General features: G+C 37.8%; 1 protein-coding gene and 1 long non-coding RNA gene across 7 annotated transcripts in view; one reads left to right on the plus strand and one right to left on the minus strand.

The window, feature by feature from the left end:
• Nucleotides 1–17,572, minus strand: part of arhgef49 (Rho guanine nucleotide exchange factor 49) — a 68,887-nt gene that overhangs the window by 19,639 nt on the left and 31,676 nt on the right. For 5 of the 6 annotated variants that reach the window (XR_015498886.1, XM_087266549.1, XM_087266547.1 and 2 more), the window contains exons 2-3: nt 8,629–8,778; nt 2,796–4,285 (exon numbers count right to left, since the gene is read on the minus strand). Coding sequence is in view for 5 of the 6 variants with exons in the window: in XM_087266549.1 (XP_087122675.1) it covers nt 2,796–4,255 (1,460 nt within the window). In the remaining variant the exon portion in view is untranslated. 6 annotated transcript variants of the gene reach the window in all.
• On the plus strand, nt 684–3,840 carry LOC147842352 (uncharacterized). The gene is made up of 2 exons (XR_015499380.1): nt 684–2,072; nt 2,118–3,840. It is a non-coding gene; the product is annotated as an uncharacterized LOC147842352 (long non-coding RNA).

A 17,572-nucleotide genomic window follows, 5' to 3' on the forward strand; every position in this document is an offset into this window, starting at 1 on the left:
ATTTTGCATGAGCACTTATTTCTTCAGAAAAGAATCTAACTATATCTGTTAATCTAAATGTATTTAGGATACTCTCTTTGTATATAATATAGTTTAAAAGTTTAATAACAACGCAAACATCAAAATGCATATGGATAAACTTATCCATACAACTATATTTTATAAAAACACAATTTTATATGTCTTAACTCAAAAAATAAAACTATATTTCATTTTGAATTATTTTAACTAGCTTATTATTTTTTTTTCCTGCTGAGTTGTCGTTTTGTACTGGAAATACACTGATTAGACAGGACATTTAATATAGTTTTTAATAGCCAGGTTTTTACATTCCTAATGCAGCCAAACCTGCTAATCACCTCAGAATATGCCCATATATGCAAATATCACATCTGCTACTGTGTCTGGAATAAATGAAGACATTGAGAAACACATCAATAATGATACATTCACTCTGTTTCTGTGTATACAAGCTGCACAGAGTTGCTAGATAAATCAATACTAACACAAATACTGATGCAAACGCTGTTGTGGGATTCATTTTCACAGTTAACAAGCGAAACTGATGACCACGAGATACACTGCTCCAGCTGATGTCCATTTTTATCCAGCATGCTGTTTTGTTATTTAACTCTAAATGAAAGGGATTTGCCATGTTTGAGATTGTTTTAATTCATTTTGTAATGGTCAGTTTTGGATATACAGTGCTCAGCATATATAAGAACACCCCTCACAAATCTTTTAAATCCATATTTTAATAGGAAGCTGTACAATATTATATTTGTGCATATACATTAGATTAGTCAGTACTGAAGCCAAATCTGGCTAACAAAATAACTTACAATAAGGGTCCAAAAACTAGTACACCCAAACTTATATGTTATAGAAGAATATTAAATACAAGTTTAAAAAAAGAGGAAAAATCAAGAGAAAAAAAAAAAGTAAAATTTAGTGCAAGCTTTTTAATTTTTAATTTTTTTGCTTGAATTTATTTGTATTATCTTTCAATTTCTAAATATGTTTGGTGACTTAAATATTATTTTAATAAATATATCTGTTTAATAAATCTGTTTTGTTTAAATGCACCAAAATACATTGCCTATATTCACTGAGAAATGGATCAAAATATTCATTTTCAAAATGAGGTGTACTCAATCATGTTGAGCGCTGTAAATGAGTAAACCCCTTTTGAAAATTAATATTTTTATGCATTTTACAGTGAATAAAGATAATAAATTTTGGTGCATTTAAACAAAACAGTTTAATTAAACAGTCATATTAATTAGGGGGGTCATGGTGGTGCAGTGGGTAGCACGGTCACCTCACAACAAGAAGGTCGCTGGTTCAAGCTCTGGATGAGTAAGTTGGCATTGGAGTTTGCATGTTCTCCCCGTGTTCGTGTGGGTTTCCTCCGGGTGCTCTGGTTTCCCCCATAGTCCATACAGGTTAATTGAATAAGCTAAATTGTCTGTAGTGTTTGTGTGTAAATGCAAGAGGGTATGGGTGTTTCCTAGTGTTGGGTTGTGGCTGGAGGGGCATCCGCTGCATAAAACATATGCTGGATAAGTTGGTGGTTCATTCTGCTGTGGCAACCCCTGATTAATAAAGGGACTAAGCCGAAAAGAAAATTAATGAATGAATGACATTAATTAATATAAGAGTGTGGACACCTAACATCTTTAGGAACAGAAAGATAATACATTTATATTCAAATGAGGTGTTGCAAAAAAAAATTTAAATAAACCTTAAAATTTCTACAACATTTATTTTTTGGTTCTATTGATTTTTCCTCTTTATTAAAATTTGCTAAAATATTTTTCCACTAACATATTAATTGGGGTTTTCGCATTTTTACACCGTGACAGTTTTTGCTTTGGATCTGACAAAATACTGTATAAACAAATATCTTATTGTTTCCTATAAAAAGTATTAATTTAATAAGAGAGATCTATAAAGGGTGAACTCATTTTTGCTGGACACTGTATTTTGTAATAGGCAATTTTGATGTTAGTTTAGACCCCTTAACCCTTCCCCTTACCCATACCCCTCATTATGCACAATCATGTGAAGGGGTAGGGGTATCCCAATTCTTTTTAGCTTGAAGGCGTAGGGCTAAGGGGAAGGGCAAGATAGCCCTTGAAATGGAGATTTGTTAGGACCACACTCGAAACAAAGGGGTATGAAAATTTCCCAGAATACACAAGTTACAATGGCAGCATGGCTGCACCCGGAAGTAAGGAGATCCACAAATTAGTATTTTTTGTCAATATTAAATTATTTTAACAACAAACAAGCACATGTATTCATATATTCATAACCGCATTCATGTTTTACCTTCATGCTTTAAAAAAACTGCTAAAATAAAAAACTCCAAACTTTGCAATCTACTGTATAATCCCTAATAATAACTCCTGTGTATTAGTCCCACAACATACTTTCACATCTGGCACTCAAATCCCCTGTCAGAAAAGTCTTGCGGCTAATGACAAATCTTCAATGTAAACTTTCGTAAATATTGTGACCTGTGGCAAATCTTCAGTCTTCTTTCTGGTGACATTTACCGGAATCCTCTTAAATCTGGTTTAAAATTGGTCATGAGCTCACGTTCAGATCTGTCTCAGTTTATCTAACAATGATACAATGTATAATCATTTTTTTTGATAATCTGTTTCACTCTGATGTTCACAACAATGTGATTGAAATGATCTGTCACCATTTTAACTGTAAGTACTAGGCAAATGTACATCACTCACAAATGTTCCGGTATAAACACAACAGCTCCTTCATCCACTCACCTTTTTTTAATAAGGTCCAGGGCAGATCCTAGAAAGCCATCCCTCATTTTGTAAATTTTGGCTCCATAGCTGGAGAGGTCTGTGCCATCAGGAAGGATTGCTTGGCAGCAGCTGGATGGGACATCACCGCTCTCCCTGCGGGGCGGGAAAGGAAGAACAGCTACATCTGTGGCCCCAGGGCCTGCTGGGCCCTTTGTCTCTTCCTCTTTTCCTGCAGCGGCTTGAGGATGTAATGGAGAGCGGGCTACTGGCCCTGTGCAGATGGGTCCTCCTGGGACCACTGTGGTGGAAATGAGCTCAGACATCTCCCCTCCACTGGGTCCACCAGCCGAATCCAGAGTGGTTCTGACGTTATTGGCAGTCCTTTCTGGATTCTGTGTGTCCTCACTTGGCCTGTCGCAACTCTCCATTTCTGAGGAGCTGTGGTTCTTACTGCTCTCCCTTTGCCTCATCCTCTTAAACTCCTCAAATGTGGGTATGTGCAGGCGGCCCATCGGAGGTCTTTTCCTCTCTGGGGTTGACTGAGCAGAGTTAGTGCAGATAAGTTCTGCAGTTTGAGCTTTACTCAGGGCACTAGACTCCTGTCTGCAGGTCAGTGCCAGGTTAGGGGTGCTCCTTTGCCTGCGTAGCTGAAGTCGTCGCATCGCTTCTTGTTTGATCTCCTCGGGACTTGTGATGCGACGGGCACTCAACTCTCGCTGTCCATTTTTTTGTAAGAACGCCAGCCCTGGCTGAACTGCTACATCCTGATGCATTAGAGACGGTGCATTTCCGAGCACAGGCTGAGGGCGCACAGGTTTAATGGGCTCTGCTACGCGTGTGCTCTGGAGTCTCAGCTTATCCCGAAGACCCTTTCGGGCATTTCCATTCATGCCCCAGTCCTCAACCGCAGGTAAAAGCCATTGTGGGAAGAGTGGTATATCCTTCTTCAACACCCCTCGGCGCCTGTAGATTGCCATGCCATCAGGGGACGGCATTAAACCATAGACCTGCTGTTCCTGAGAAGCACCATCGTACCAGTGACTCCGTGAAGTGCAATGCAGAATAAACTCACTGTCCACAGTCCTGTACGGATAAGCATTTGGATCAGAAACGGCAGCCCAGTGCAGGTTCTCCAGGCTGCGGTACAGCCGGGTACCACCGGTGTTAATGCAGCCCTGTGGAAAACGCAGTGTACTGTAGCCAGACTGACCGGCAGGCTGTTTAAGGGGATGCATGCTGCTGGTGGAGCAGTAGAGCCCCAGATTGCTGAGCAGGCCATTGTTGTTATTGCAGTGTCCAGGTGTTACGCCCTGGGCAGGGAAGGAGGGCACCCCGTGATGAGGGAAAGCAGACAGTGGGGAGCTGAGGACAGACAGGTCCATGGACAAGTCCATGCTACAGCCTGCAGGTGACCCTGCTGGGGAGTAATCACATTGTGGGGCTTTCACATCCGGCATGGCCACAGACAGAGCTGCCATATTCCAGAAAGGAGCACCGGGATCACAGCCCTGCAGATAAGCACAGACAAGGAATTGGCATCATGTTCACTATATCAGTAAATTCACAAACACATGGTGGTTAATATGTCTCATTCTAATAGTAAGTTTAAAGGGCACCTATGATGAAAATCGTCTTTTGGAAGCTGTTTGGACAGAACTGTGTGTAGCTATAGTGTGTCCACACTCATATAGGGGTCATAGAAACACAATAAGTCTCTTTTTTTTAATTTCCTGACATTAAAATAGAATCCATATCCCTCTCATTTTCTCCCTTCTCAGGTAGGAGTGCGGTTTCCCCTCCCACCGATTTGATTGACGGCAGCGTATTAGGCAGCGTCTCCATAGTGACACCTATGATCATATCAACAAGACAGGATGTGCGCATAGCAACTGGGATTAAAAGATCTCTTCAGCTCCCTGTGATCATCAATCATCATCAAATGTGATCAAGAATGAGTTTTACACATTTAAAACATTTTTAAAACAGTGGATGTTTGTAATGAAATTACAGAGATTTTACTGTCTTTATTAACTCAGTCGCATATCAGTACAATTATAAAAGAAGATGCTTTAATCCCGGTTTGTGGCACGTGGGAACGGTGGACGGGGAAAACTAGCACTGAAGACACAGGCAACAAAACCAGCCACACGGTGTTCAGAGTAGAAAACTCCATTATTCTGAAAGGTATAATAAATATGTAATGGGTGTTTTGAGCTGAAATTTAACATATGCATTCTGGAGAAATCTTGAAGAAGGGGTAACATACAGTAGGTGCCCTTTAAAAGATAACATTTTTATTGATATTTTATGATCTTTTTATTTTTCTCACAGAATAAATGGGCTTATAATTCAGTTTTTAAAACTGTGCTACTTCTTCATTAACACATTGGGTAAAAACTTGAATATTCAAACATGTTAGGAATACACTCTGCTGATAATTCCTCATACGTGAGCAATTGAGGGTTTTAAACCCCAGATATGATCTTAAATTACCTAAGGTTAGAAAATTAATCATGAGGATTTGCCATTAAAGATTACAGAAGGTAATCCTAAAAATGCAAAACGACTTTCTTGAAGTAATGGCTTGCATGTGAAAAAAATCAGTTACTTACTTTTCCTTGCAATGACCCTACAAATAGCTCCCTAATGCTGTGCCCTTCAAGGGTGCAAAAATGCAGTTTGCTATACATTTCTCACATATTTACAATAAGACTGGCTATTGTATATTCCTCATGATGAAGAACTAGTTGAATATCATGTGCAGTTGAAGTCAGAATTATTAAACCCCCTGAATTATTAGCTCCCCTGTTTATTTTTCCCTCAATTTCTGTTTAACAGAGAGCAGACTTTTTCAACACATTTCTAAACATAATAGTTTTAATAACTCGTTTCTAATAACTGATTTATTTTATCTTTGCTATGATGACAGTAAATAATATTTGACTAGATATTTTTCAAGACACTTTTATACAGCTTAAAGTGACATTTAAAGTCTTAACTAGGTTAAGTAGGTTAACTAGGCAGGTTAGGATAATTAGGCAAGTTATTGTATAATGATGATTTGTTCTGTAAACTATCAAAAGTATTTAGCTTAAAAAGGCTAATAATTTTGACCTTAAAATGATGTATAAAAAATTAAAACTGCTTTTATTCTAGCCGAAATAAAACAAATAAGACTTTTTCCAGAAGAAAAAATCTTATCAGACATACTGTGAAAATTTCCTTACTCTGTTAAACATCATTTAGGAAATATTTTTAAAAAAAAAAGCTCAAAGGGGGGCTAATAATTCTGACTTCAACTGTAACTCACACCAAATAATCCTACCAAATACAACATTACTGTAACACGGGACATGTAATTGTCTTAGAGGTTTAATAACCACTGATATTAATAATGTGACTTCTATAATCGAATTCATTTTCTAAAAATGGCTCATTAATTTTTTTTTTAGGAAGCAAATGTTGAGGGCAGTCATGTCTGGGATTAAAGGCATAAAACTGAGAGGAAGGAAAATGAGAAGGGACAGTAATGAAGAGAGCCACAACACTCGCCTGGGGCTCTTATTCCGCTAATCAGATGAGAACCACGGATTAGCAAGGAGAGCGCTTCGCTTTCAGTAATTAGTACAAATTGCCGTGCTTTGGGCCATATTAATATCCACCCGTAATCTTAAACAGAAATCAGGGTCAAGCCAAAAGTTACAAAAGGGCATGTCGCAATCATTCTGGGCAAGGGAGCAAATCCATCTAGATGAACATTCATCATCTTCACATTGGCTGTCAGACAACAACAATAGCATTGCAATTAGATTAAAAAAGCCAGTAATTTAAGCGACAAAATCTGGGGGAAGCCCAGCATGTTCAGGTGTTCAATTTACGTTTGGCACAATTTAATTAAAACTGAGCTATTGAAACCCCTCTGGTATTATCAGGCTAATTTCAACGCTCCATTTGGGAGATAAGAAGAGCAAAAAAAAACCTTTTTGTCTTTCTGTGAATTGTACAGTGGAGCGCTCGGAAGGAGCGAGTAGACTCACTGTCTCAATAGCGCTGCCAGTGTTTTCTTTCGATTGCGCCTGAAAACTGCTGACGTGTGAATAAACAGTCAATTAGCATAAGGAGCTTGTTTAATGAGCATGTGGCTCAGGATCAGCTCACGCCGGGCCCACTATGTCCTCTCTGTGTGTGACAGACAGACAGACAGGCAGATGCTCCATTTCCTATTTAAGCAGAATTATCAATAACAGACAGGTCCTCCCTGAGACACAATCTCTACACCAAGACAAACACACGTAAGTCTAAAACATGTGATAACTGCCATTAATGACAAACTAATCAGGCTGCCTGATTTATTGTGTATTACCTATGTTTCCATCCACCTATTACTATGTTCGTTTTGGATTAATTTTAATGGAAACGCTAAGATATTAACCATGATGAAACTACATTTACCTAAACAATTGCAGAATGCGCATCACAAAAAATCATGTGATTTTGATTCAACAGATCATGTGATAACAAAAATAAATGAAATAGGACGGAAATACAAACAAACCAGTGGACAAAATACATTGTTAAAGATCTGAAATGTCATTTTGGTCATTCTAAAATCCCTCAGCCAAAGTCTGGTATCAAAGTGGTTCAGTATTATTACCTACTAGAGCAGGGGTGGCCAACCCTGTTCCTGGAGAGCCACCTTCCTACAGATTTCAGTTGCAACCCATATCAAACACACCTGCCTATAATTATCACGTGGTGTTCAGGTCCTAATTAATTGGTTCAGGTGTGTTTGAAATGGGTTGCAACTGAAATCTGCTGGAAGGTGGCTCTCCAGGAACAGGGTTGGCCACCCCTGTACTAGAGTCTAGACCTTGAACAGTTATTGAGAACTGCCCGTTGTGTTTTATCTTCATCTTTTGAGGCGCAAGTAATTTATTGTATAAAAAATAGTCTTACTGCAGAAAAACACATTTTTCTTTTTGTTATTTGACACCAGTTTATCAGGAAGTAGCAATTTTGATTGTCTTGATTGGTTGGAAACTGTGCTTTATTTACAAATGTCGTATGCAATATTCAGTTGTGTGCACAAGTTTAAATCGCACCTTTGGATGGAAATAAAGCATTTGTGTGTACTGTATCCAGGTTTGTAGCCAGGGGGGGTTCAGGTGATTTAAAGATCAATCCCTCACTGGCAAATGTTCAGAATTTGTCCCATACATGAGCTTATTCGTCCTATTTTGACTGCTATGCCATCATGGTGAAAATAACCCAACGAAAAAAGGCTTTAAGACCAAGCAGCTTCGGTGTGACTTCTGTTAATCAGTTTTGGGCAATACTAACCAAGTCCGAGTCCAACATCCAGCTGTGCAAGAACACGTACAATCTGACATAAGAGAAGTCATCTTTCACTACTGTTTTTTTTTTAAATGGTTAAAATATTGTACAAGTAACTTTTATTGTAAATCTTTGACCTTTCTCTTGAAGCAATAAATGACCAATAAAAAGTTATAAAGCACCAAAAGCGACCCATAATAAATAGAATAATGAATTCTATTTTGGCTAAGGTAGTCAATAAGTGTGGTTATGATGAGCATCCAACAAGCTAATTCAGAATAGCACTAAAAATGTCACTAAAACGCAGTATTTGAATTTCAAAATTCAATTGAAAATGAGGCGTATAATTGCAAAAAGGTCCACTTTTTGAGAAAAAAGAACCACCCCTTTCACCAGGCTGGCTTCGAGTCTGGTATCTATATGACCTTACATGTATTTGCAGATATGTGCTGTCTGAATGTTAGAGAAGAGTATTGCTCTGTGTTAGCCTTTGTTGGGTCAGTCAGAAAAAACTTACCCCATTGTAATCAGCTCTGTGTGAACCTTTCCCCTGCTTGCTTTAGGCTCTCATTCACGGGCTCCGAGCCAACAGATTCTCTTTTGGTTTGGGTTAAAGGTAGACAGACAATCCTCAGCTCCAGACTGCTGAGACCTCAAGCACCGAGAGCTACAAAAGAAGGGAAAAAATATCAATACAGGCATCCAAAAATATCACAGATCGATTTCAGGAATGAACAAAGGAGACTGCAGTATTTCTAAAGATTGTGTATGTCTGTTTTCTCTCAGAGAAAGCATTAGCATGATTATTTTCAAGTATGAACCATTTAAGGGTTAAGTAGTCAAATGCTCAAAATAAACAAAGTCATCATTGTGGATTTTCCTTAAATAACAACAAATTGATTTCTCTGGCAAATCTTGTGATCAGCTGCTTTGCTTTCTAAGAAAGTTCTGGCGAACAAGTGTTTTCTATTCATTTTCTCATAACAAACTTTAGTACATCAATGAACTACTAAATAATAATACATACAAAGAAAATTTATAACATAAAACCAACTGTCATTGTTGAAAATCTTCCAGACCATATGCACTTCAACATCCAATGATTTAAAGCTTCAAGACACCCTGGAGTACTTCTTTTGAGATTGTATCACATTTGTGTGTGTTGAACATCGCTTAAGAAAATGTTAACACCTGTCAGCTTTAATTGTGGGGAAAACTGGATAATTTTGAACTTTTGTCAGCTAATTTTATCTCAAAATCAGTGATGTAGCGCGAATCTGCTAGTGGAGTGATGACGCATCAGTTTATTTTTATTCATAGCAGAGTTTTGTTATCATATAAGAAGGCCCTGCTTCTTAATTATTCATGAGAGCATGTTCTTTCCGAAGGCAAAACAGACCTACCATATGCATGTCCGCGCACGGCACTGGTCATATGTGTTTGTTTCCATGATCCACGGAATTTGTTGCATGTTTTTCCCTGTGATGCTGTCAGGGACGATACAGCAAAGCTGTTGGTTTGAAGCAAGCATTTTTGTCGGGAGAGAATGGCAGACTTTGTCTTCTATCAGTTAAGTTTGTTACCATTCAGACACAACGCCTATATCCAACCCAGACTCATTCTGAAAATGTAGTCCCGTGGATGTCTCTGGAGACCGCAAAATACGTACCGGGAGGTACGTATGGCTGCATTTCATTTTTTTTTAAGCAAACGATATGGGGCGGTATGACGCTGTTCCCTTTCGTGCTAACTGGCTGACGGCTTACCTCCGTGTGGAGGGCTTTCCCGCCGCAACCAGTTTGTCCAGTCAGCTCATCGTGTGCATCGGCAGACTTCAGATGCAGAGAGGAGGAGTTGACCATGGCGACCGGGTTCGATTTCGGGGATGAGCAGTTCCAGAAATCAGGTAAGACAAAAACAGAATCGAAAAAATAAAGTGAACGAGTTCAAAACAGGGAGAGAACGTGATGAAATCCAAAAACGTGGTAAAACAATCAGACTTGGGTTTAGGGAAGGAGGAGGGTGGGTCAGCCGATTGGCTGTTCGCGCAGTCAATCATTCAGTCAGTCAGACAGTGGCCTCTGGTGGGTTCACGCGAGAACAGCACGGGCGCGAACGGCACTCGCGAGAGACATTCGAGATATGAAAAAGCGCACACAGTGGCCTCTCGCGGATTTGCGAAAACAAAAACTGCAGAAATACATACCTCCCGGGACGTATTTCGCGGTCTCCAGAAACGTCCATCAGACTATGTTTTTAGAATGAGCCTGGGTTGCCTATATCCAGGCTGTGTTCACCTATTCTTAAAATTCTCTGGATTACCGGCAGGGCTGATGGTTGGAACAGACAAGAGACCTGCTGCACTGCTATCCACTGTGTCTGCGTTCAGACCCGGGGATTAAGAAGGAGAGAAATCCTCCTCATTTATAGTGTTTATATAAACATGATTATCTTTATAATGATAAAACAGATTGTGGTTATGTGTATATAAAATTGTGAATAACAAATGTAGCAGGGCATTAAATTACTGTTTATTTCTTTGCATTTTAAGTTTGTAAACTATAAAATCATGGGTCTCCTCACGGTTTGTGTCTCATTTTTTGAAAAAATACTGAGGTAGACTTAAACCGAAAGAGGGGGGTTTTCATGGCCCTTTAAATCTCTGAAATTCAAGGCATGTTGCTGAATTGGGATTTAGAGTTTTATCTCCTCTCACCTCAATATCGGCCAGAGACCTTCTGGAATTACCTCAGGTTGTGATAGCGGCATGTCAGTGATTGCGGTTTCAATGATTCCTCATTACTGAGGCGTACACTGCCCGACCTCCACCAGGATGGAGTTTGGCTTCAGTCAATAAACACATTCAGTTGCACTTCCACTCCATCTTACTAATCACATGCGCTCTTGGTGTTTGACGAATTTCTCTCAGTATGTGTCCAGCTGCTCGAATGTTTCAAAGTAACGAAACTTTAAGGACTTATGTAGGACATCAGTAAGCTAAATTGTGGCAAGAAAACTTGTACTGGCAGTACATGAGTGCATAGACGTTGCACTTGCACTCTTTAGTCAGACTCATGAACATATGGCAGTTATGACTGGATATTTTAATGAATCATTCAAAATGACTCATAGAAGCTGAATCATTCAGAAGACATTCCGAATAACATACTGTGTACAAAGTACACCTGTTTTTAAGATGCATATTAATTGACTGATTCACAAGTAAATGAGGGAGACATTTCTTTCCATGCTGTTTTAATTTGTCTCTTTGTTCAACACTTTCATGTTTTTGTTTTTTTGAGAGAAGGGTCTATAAGCCAGTATTTGGATGGGCTTTAATCAGATCTTTTTATCTAATAATGTATAATAAGTAGTGGTGGGCCATTATCTGCATTAACGTGCTGCATTAACACAAGACTCTTGTCGGGCAATAAAAAATATATCGCCGTTACTCTATTCTCAAAGTTGGGTTGGGAGCTGGGTCTATTCAAGCTATCAGCAGGATGCCCTTCTGGATCTTTCACTTACTTCGAAGACACAACTGACTACAATCACATGGACATCTGTAATAGTAATTTGCCTTGATAGACCATAATATAATTAAGGTGTTTATGTGAAGTGCTTTCATTTAAGAGTTTCCTGTAAGTTTGGGTGACTTTAACTGCAGTTCGGCAGGTTCACATTCACTCATGAACATTTTATTCATGCCCCTGTGACAAACTGGGGTATTAGACGCAAATAAGCAATAAGGACTGGTGAGAGTGTTATGGAAATTAATAATGCACGCAAAATGGAGAGAAAAAACTTTCACCGCATTTCGTGGTGTGTGTTTGTCTTTGTGTGTGTTTGTGTGTGTGTGTGCGCGCGTGAGTGTACGGCTTTTTACTGACAGCCGCGTGTGTGGATCTTGTCGGAAAATATGCCAAAAAGTTCTACATGACGGTAACATAACGTTTGATTGCGGTGTTTACTTCAATAATACCACTAATATATGCATACTCCATGTCTTGATTCCATTTCTGTTTAGTTTAGTTATGACTTTATTCAGTTTAAGGTAATCAAAAATCGCTGTTTCGAGCTTATGTAGGCCTACAGTTCAAAATTCATGTTTAACTGAATAAACAGTTAGTAAACACAAGTACATCTTATTGAACATCATTTATTTCCATCACCAATTATTGTAGTAGAATGGTTTCTCAAGCAGTTTGAGAAACAGGATGAGCCCTGGTCTAATGCGCCACTTGGCTTGAGAAACCCGTTCTCAAAGACTTACTTAATTTTTGGGTAGCACGCATATTCTGAATGCCTTCGGCAGAATTCAAATAAGTCATTTTAATCTAGATCAATTCCAAGGTTACAGTGAGATTAATCTAGATTAAAACATTTATCTATGCCCACCTATAATTATAAGCTAGATTTACTAGGAATAAGAAAGGAGGCAACAAACAGGGTTCACTCTATAGGCCCAATATCAAAATCCCTGTCAAAATCCCTGACTAAAAAGCAGAATTTCCATAATATCAAATGAACAGAAAATATAATGTTAAAATAATAACAATATCAAAATGATTTTAGCTTTTAGAAATTAATCAAATGGAACTGAAAAATAACCTGTACCTACACTCAAAAAAGTCAACCAGCCACTTGGTCGATTTGCAAAATACTAATAGGTCTTATGGAAAAGAAGAGTTTAGTTCTGCTAAATGACTCATTCTAGTTGTGTTAAACTAAATGAAGAAATAATCAAATGAATTAGATGACAACTTGTTAATTGAATGAGATTTAAGCTCTTCAAATAAACAACTCTCTCTCCGGGGAGTTACTGTGAGCCTCCATCCTAGTAGGTGGCAGTATGCACTTATAAGCTGGTTTGCATACCTACCAATAAAACCACATAAGGAGTCACTGCGTGCGCATGCTTAGCTAAACAGACTGAACCGTTGAATTTTTGCAAATGTGGTGTTCCACATATATATGGACAACTTATTCTTGGCACAAGTAACTTTGAGACAAAAACAAAAATGCACTTGAAGTTCCTTTTACATGTTGATGATTTAGTTTTTGCTCAGTTTTGTTCAAGCTACTGTGGCATGAATACTGGTGCATGAGCTTGAACAAGACTGATGTAGAGATTGAATGAAGAAGATGCACAATTGTAGCTGGACAAAAGCTCACCAAGCCAGTGGTTATGACGCAGTTCCTTTAAATGGGGTGCTTGAGCAAGTAAGCTCAGAGTGGAACAATCAATGAGGCTCAGTACATCTTTTTTTGTAATTGGTATTTTATTAAATACCATTGTTTTCTTCTGTGTTACTATTTTACAGCTTGCTTTACAAAATGCTCTTGGTATAACTTTTATGTTTATTTGTGTTAATGTATAAATGTTAGTTGTTTTGCTTTACCCCATGGTTTAACTTAACTGCCAAAAAGACACTTTAAAAGATATGGTGAGGATGTAGTGCAATATTGGTAATTTGGTGAAATCACAGTGAGCTTGCTGCAAGTTAAGAACTTTAATGATGCCAACTAAGACAAATTAGTTAAATCCGCTGCGTAAACATGCTGGATAAGTTGGCGGTTCATTGTGCTGTGGCGACCCTAGATTAATAAAGGGTTTAAGTTGAAAAAAAAAAAGAATGAATATTATTTTCATATAACACATTCAAAGCAGTTCAATTTTACTTGATTTGTTTAGATGCACAATGGTTGCTACAATTAAATCATCTTGATTCAATAAATAACTTTTTTAATGTTTATAACAAAAGTTATAAAAACAGCTTTATCAAAACTACATTTTGATAAACGAAAAATACTTTTTAAAGTGACTAAAAAGCCCTGATATTCTGTGACTAGGACAAAACAAACAGAAAAATGCCCTCACTTTTAATGTCTGGAATAGACCTTTTAAAATTTCACTTTATTCCAGAAATTCCATGCCCCCTGCAAACCCTGTACAAAATAGCTGCAAAACTGCACTGAAATCTGTGAGCTTATGTTAAACACAGGACTGGAAGGACAAAAAAAGGAGCTTTTTTTTTAAACAATTTTCCTCTTCAAAACAAGCTTACCATTTCAGATGGCAAAGTTTTAAATCCTGTCAGGATAGCGTGCTTCAACAACGTGTCCCGTAATGTTTAAGAATTAGGTCAGTTGGCATAGATGAGGCAGTCTTTTGTGGCTGTTTGAATGCATTTGAACACGAGCCTTTACACACAAAAAAACAATCCAAACAAATGCATTTTTGACATCTGCTGTAAAGTATTCAGATCCCATTTCCACCTTTATTTTAAGTGGGGTTGACAAAAATCCATCTTAATACCAGGTGTAATTACACTGCACTTCAGTACCTTATTATCCCCTTATTTTAGCACCATCACTTTCTTGGGTCATATGAGAGAAAAAAAGTTATAAAGTAAAAGAGAAAGGACTGTATCCACAGCTCTGCAGGTGCTGTTTACACTACACTACACCTGCAAGTGTGGATTATGTGTCTGCTGTACAGTAGTGAGGCTGCACTCTGATCTAAGAAAGCTGCTCCATGGGGAATCAGAGGCTAAAAGGCCACATATTGATTGCATGTGCAGGTTTGTGTGATAGCACAGCAGGGGTATTTCTAGGTTTAGGGAGGTGGAAAAACAAGAATCTCAGAGATTCGCAGCGTGCTGCAAAAGACTGACCATATGAGATTGAACGATTCCGTCTGAGGTCACAATGGCCAAAGCAGATTCTAACCACTAGATTTGGGTTTCTGTGATGTCATACGAGTATGGTTTCAAAAATAAAATAAAGAAACAGCACAGAATAAAGGTTGATTTTAGTTAAAACGAGGATGGTAAACGTGAGCAACCAGGGCTAAACCAAAAGCCAATCTTGGATTAGCACCTGTTTCCCAATTTGCCTAATCCATGTGATCCTGCAGAAAGCCGATATACGGGAAAGCTAAGGAAACCTCCACCAGTTATTGATCATTGGCTGTTATCTCCTGTATCTTGCATGTAAGTGAACTAAAAGGCTATCCTCTTTGCTCACTTGCTCCTGGTTTATATTACAAATCCTAAACACCAATGAACTTTCAATAAATGATTTGGGAGAGTAAATTTTATCAAGACTATTATAGTTAGTATATCTTTTAACATCCAAAACAGTGTAAAATGCATCAGGAAATTTGTGAAACAAATAAAATATACTTAAAATATACCCCAAATCATAAATCACACACTCAATTATGTGGCATTGTTACAGTAATTAATTCACTCATTTATTCATTCATTCATTTTCTTTTCGGCTTAGTCCCCTTTGATTAATCTGGGGTCGCCACAGTGAAATGAACCGCCAACTTATCCAGCATATGCAGCGGATGCACTTCCAGCCACAACCCATCACTGGGAAACTCATTTATTTATTTTCCATTTACACAGACTACTATTATATAATATTATCAAAATATTGATCATTTTTATGACTTTAATAGAATAAAGTAAATATGAACATTTTACTCAAAGCCATACTTAAGAAATCCATTAACCGTCTAAATGTTTAAATCCATCAAATGTTTAAAGAGTATATTTTCATAAAGGGTGTATAGCATTTATAATGTCTGAGACTTAGAGGATTTTAAATGTGGATCTGCACAAAACACTTGCACATGAGAATGCACAAATGAACGATGCAATCTGCCACAGTGAATTAGGCTCCTAGAAAACCTGACTTAGGCCTATCAGTTTATTTGTTGTGTTTAATTGGAGAAGCTTTTATCAAATTATACGGTATTATCATGATATTGCCTTACAATTTTTTTTTACTTTAACAGAATATTATTATCATAAAGTAAAACAGATAACACCTAACAATAAAGTCCAGTAAGTAAATGTTAGTTAAATAATTAAAAGGGTGAGAAAAGGCCAGATGTACTATAGGTTAATATTACTTAAAAGAATGTAACATAATTTTATTAGATATTACTTCCATTTAATAAAAGAATTACAACTATGATTCTAAAGCATTATTAGGCATTAACTCAGAGTTTAACACCACCTCAGATTAATAAAAGCTTTTGTAGTTTTCATCATGAGTTTAGTTTAATGAACTAATGTTAAATATTGGAGCCTTATTGCAGTGATAACATACAATAGCCCTGTGAATAGTTACTGACGTTTCAATCAATAATTCAGCATGTTGGAGGCTAGATTATCATGTAAATGTGCATGTTTGAACTATTAAACTAACCAACTAGGTCATCAAGCATTTTGGCACTGTTATGAACACCATTATGAATCCACAAAGTGACTATTCTTAAAAAGCAGTCCAAAAGTAAAACAAATCTATTTTAAAGTGCTCCTGATTTGAATACTGTGCATGTTCATTATCACGCTAAACAGAATAATTGAATTTGAGCATATGTCTAGCCTGAATACAGTCTCAAAGCACTTCTTGAGCATCAGTGTCTGAGGCAAGTTTAGTAGAAGTGAAGTTGAGGTAGTTACAGTATGAGCGCGTGCGGTATAATCATATGCAGACCTGACGAGCTTCTCTATTACCTGTCAGTAGAGCAGCGCTCCGCACTCATTCTGACAACAGCAGCCGAGACAGAGCTGGGTTACGCTCTTCAAAGTAAGACGAGACGCCATCAAAACATGTTAGACTGAGGCTCAGGAGAGACTCAGATACCAGCATAGCCTGCTTAATTAGAATTCAACAGTGCCACGAGTTCACTCAACTCAACATTGCATGAAACAAAGTGTTGCATTCAGCGATCACATGCATTAGAGCTGTGTAAAAAGATATACCATATGAATAATTTAAAAAGTCTATTGTTTCATATTATGTTCTATTGTTTATATTGTGGTCATGTAAATTGTATTTATATGGTGCAATTATCGTGTATGGCCCTACGCCCAATGCGCATCACAAACATAAGGGGGGCTCTCTCCACACCACCACCAATCATGAGGGGGATCTCTCCACACCACCGCCATAAACATGAACCCAATATTACACTCCTTTACAGGGATGCAAAGTTGTGGGAAAGTTGCAGTCTTTGAAGTACAATGTTTACATTTTAGATTTTGTTTACCTTTATGTTGTAATCATTTGTTTTTGAAAAGTGTTTTATACTTCATTCATATTTATTTTATACTTCTGCATTCATAATACAAGATTTGCCCTGAATAAAGTGAAAAAATCTCTCAGTTAAACAGAAATTGGGGGAAAAATAAACAGGGGGGCTAATAATTCAGGGGGGCAAATAAATCTGACTTCAACTGTGCTTACAGTATATCTATACACATTAAATTAATTGAAATATGATTAGATATGAATGAGTAGTTCCCAGAGATGGGTTGCGGCTGGAAGGGCATGCGCTGCGTAAAAATGTGCTGGATAAGTTGGCGGTTCATTCCGCTGTGGCGACCCCAGATTAATAAAGGGACTAAGCTGACAAGAAAATGAATGAATGAATGAAT

Source organism: Danio rerio, chromosome 9 (genome assembly GCF_052040795.2).
Source record: "Danio rerio strain M-AB ecotype USA chromosome 9, GRCz13ab, whole genome shotgun sequence".
NCBI lineage: Eukaryota > Metazoa > Chordata > Actinopteri > Cypriniformes > Danionidae > Danio > Danio rerio.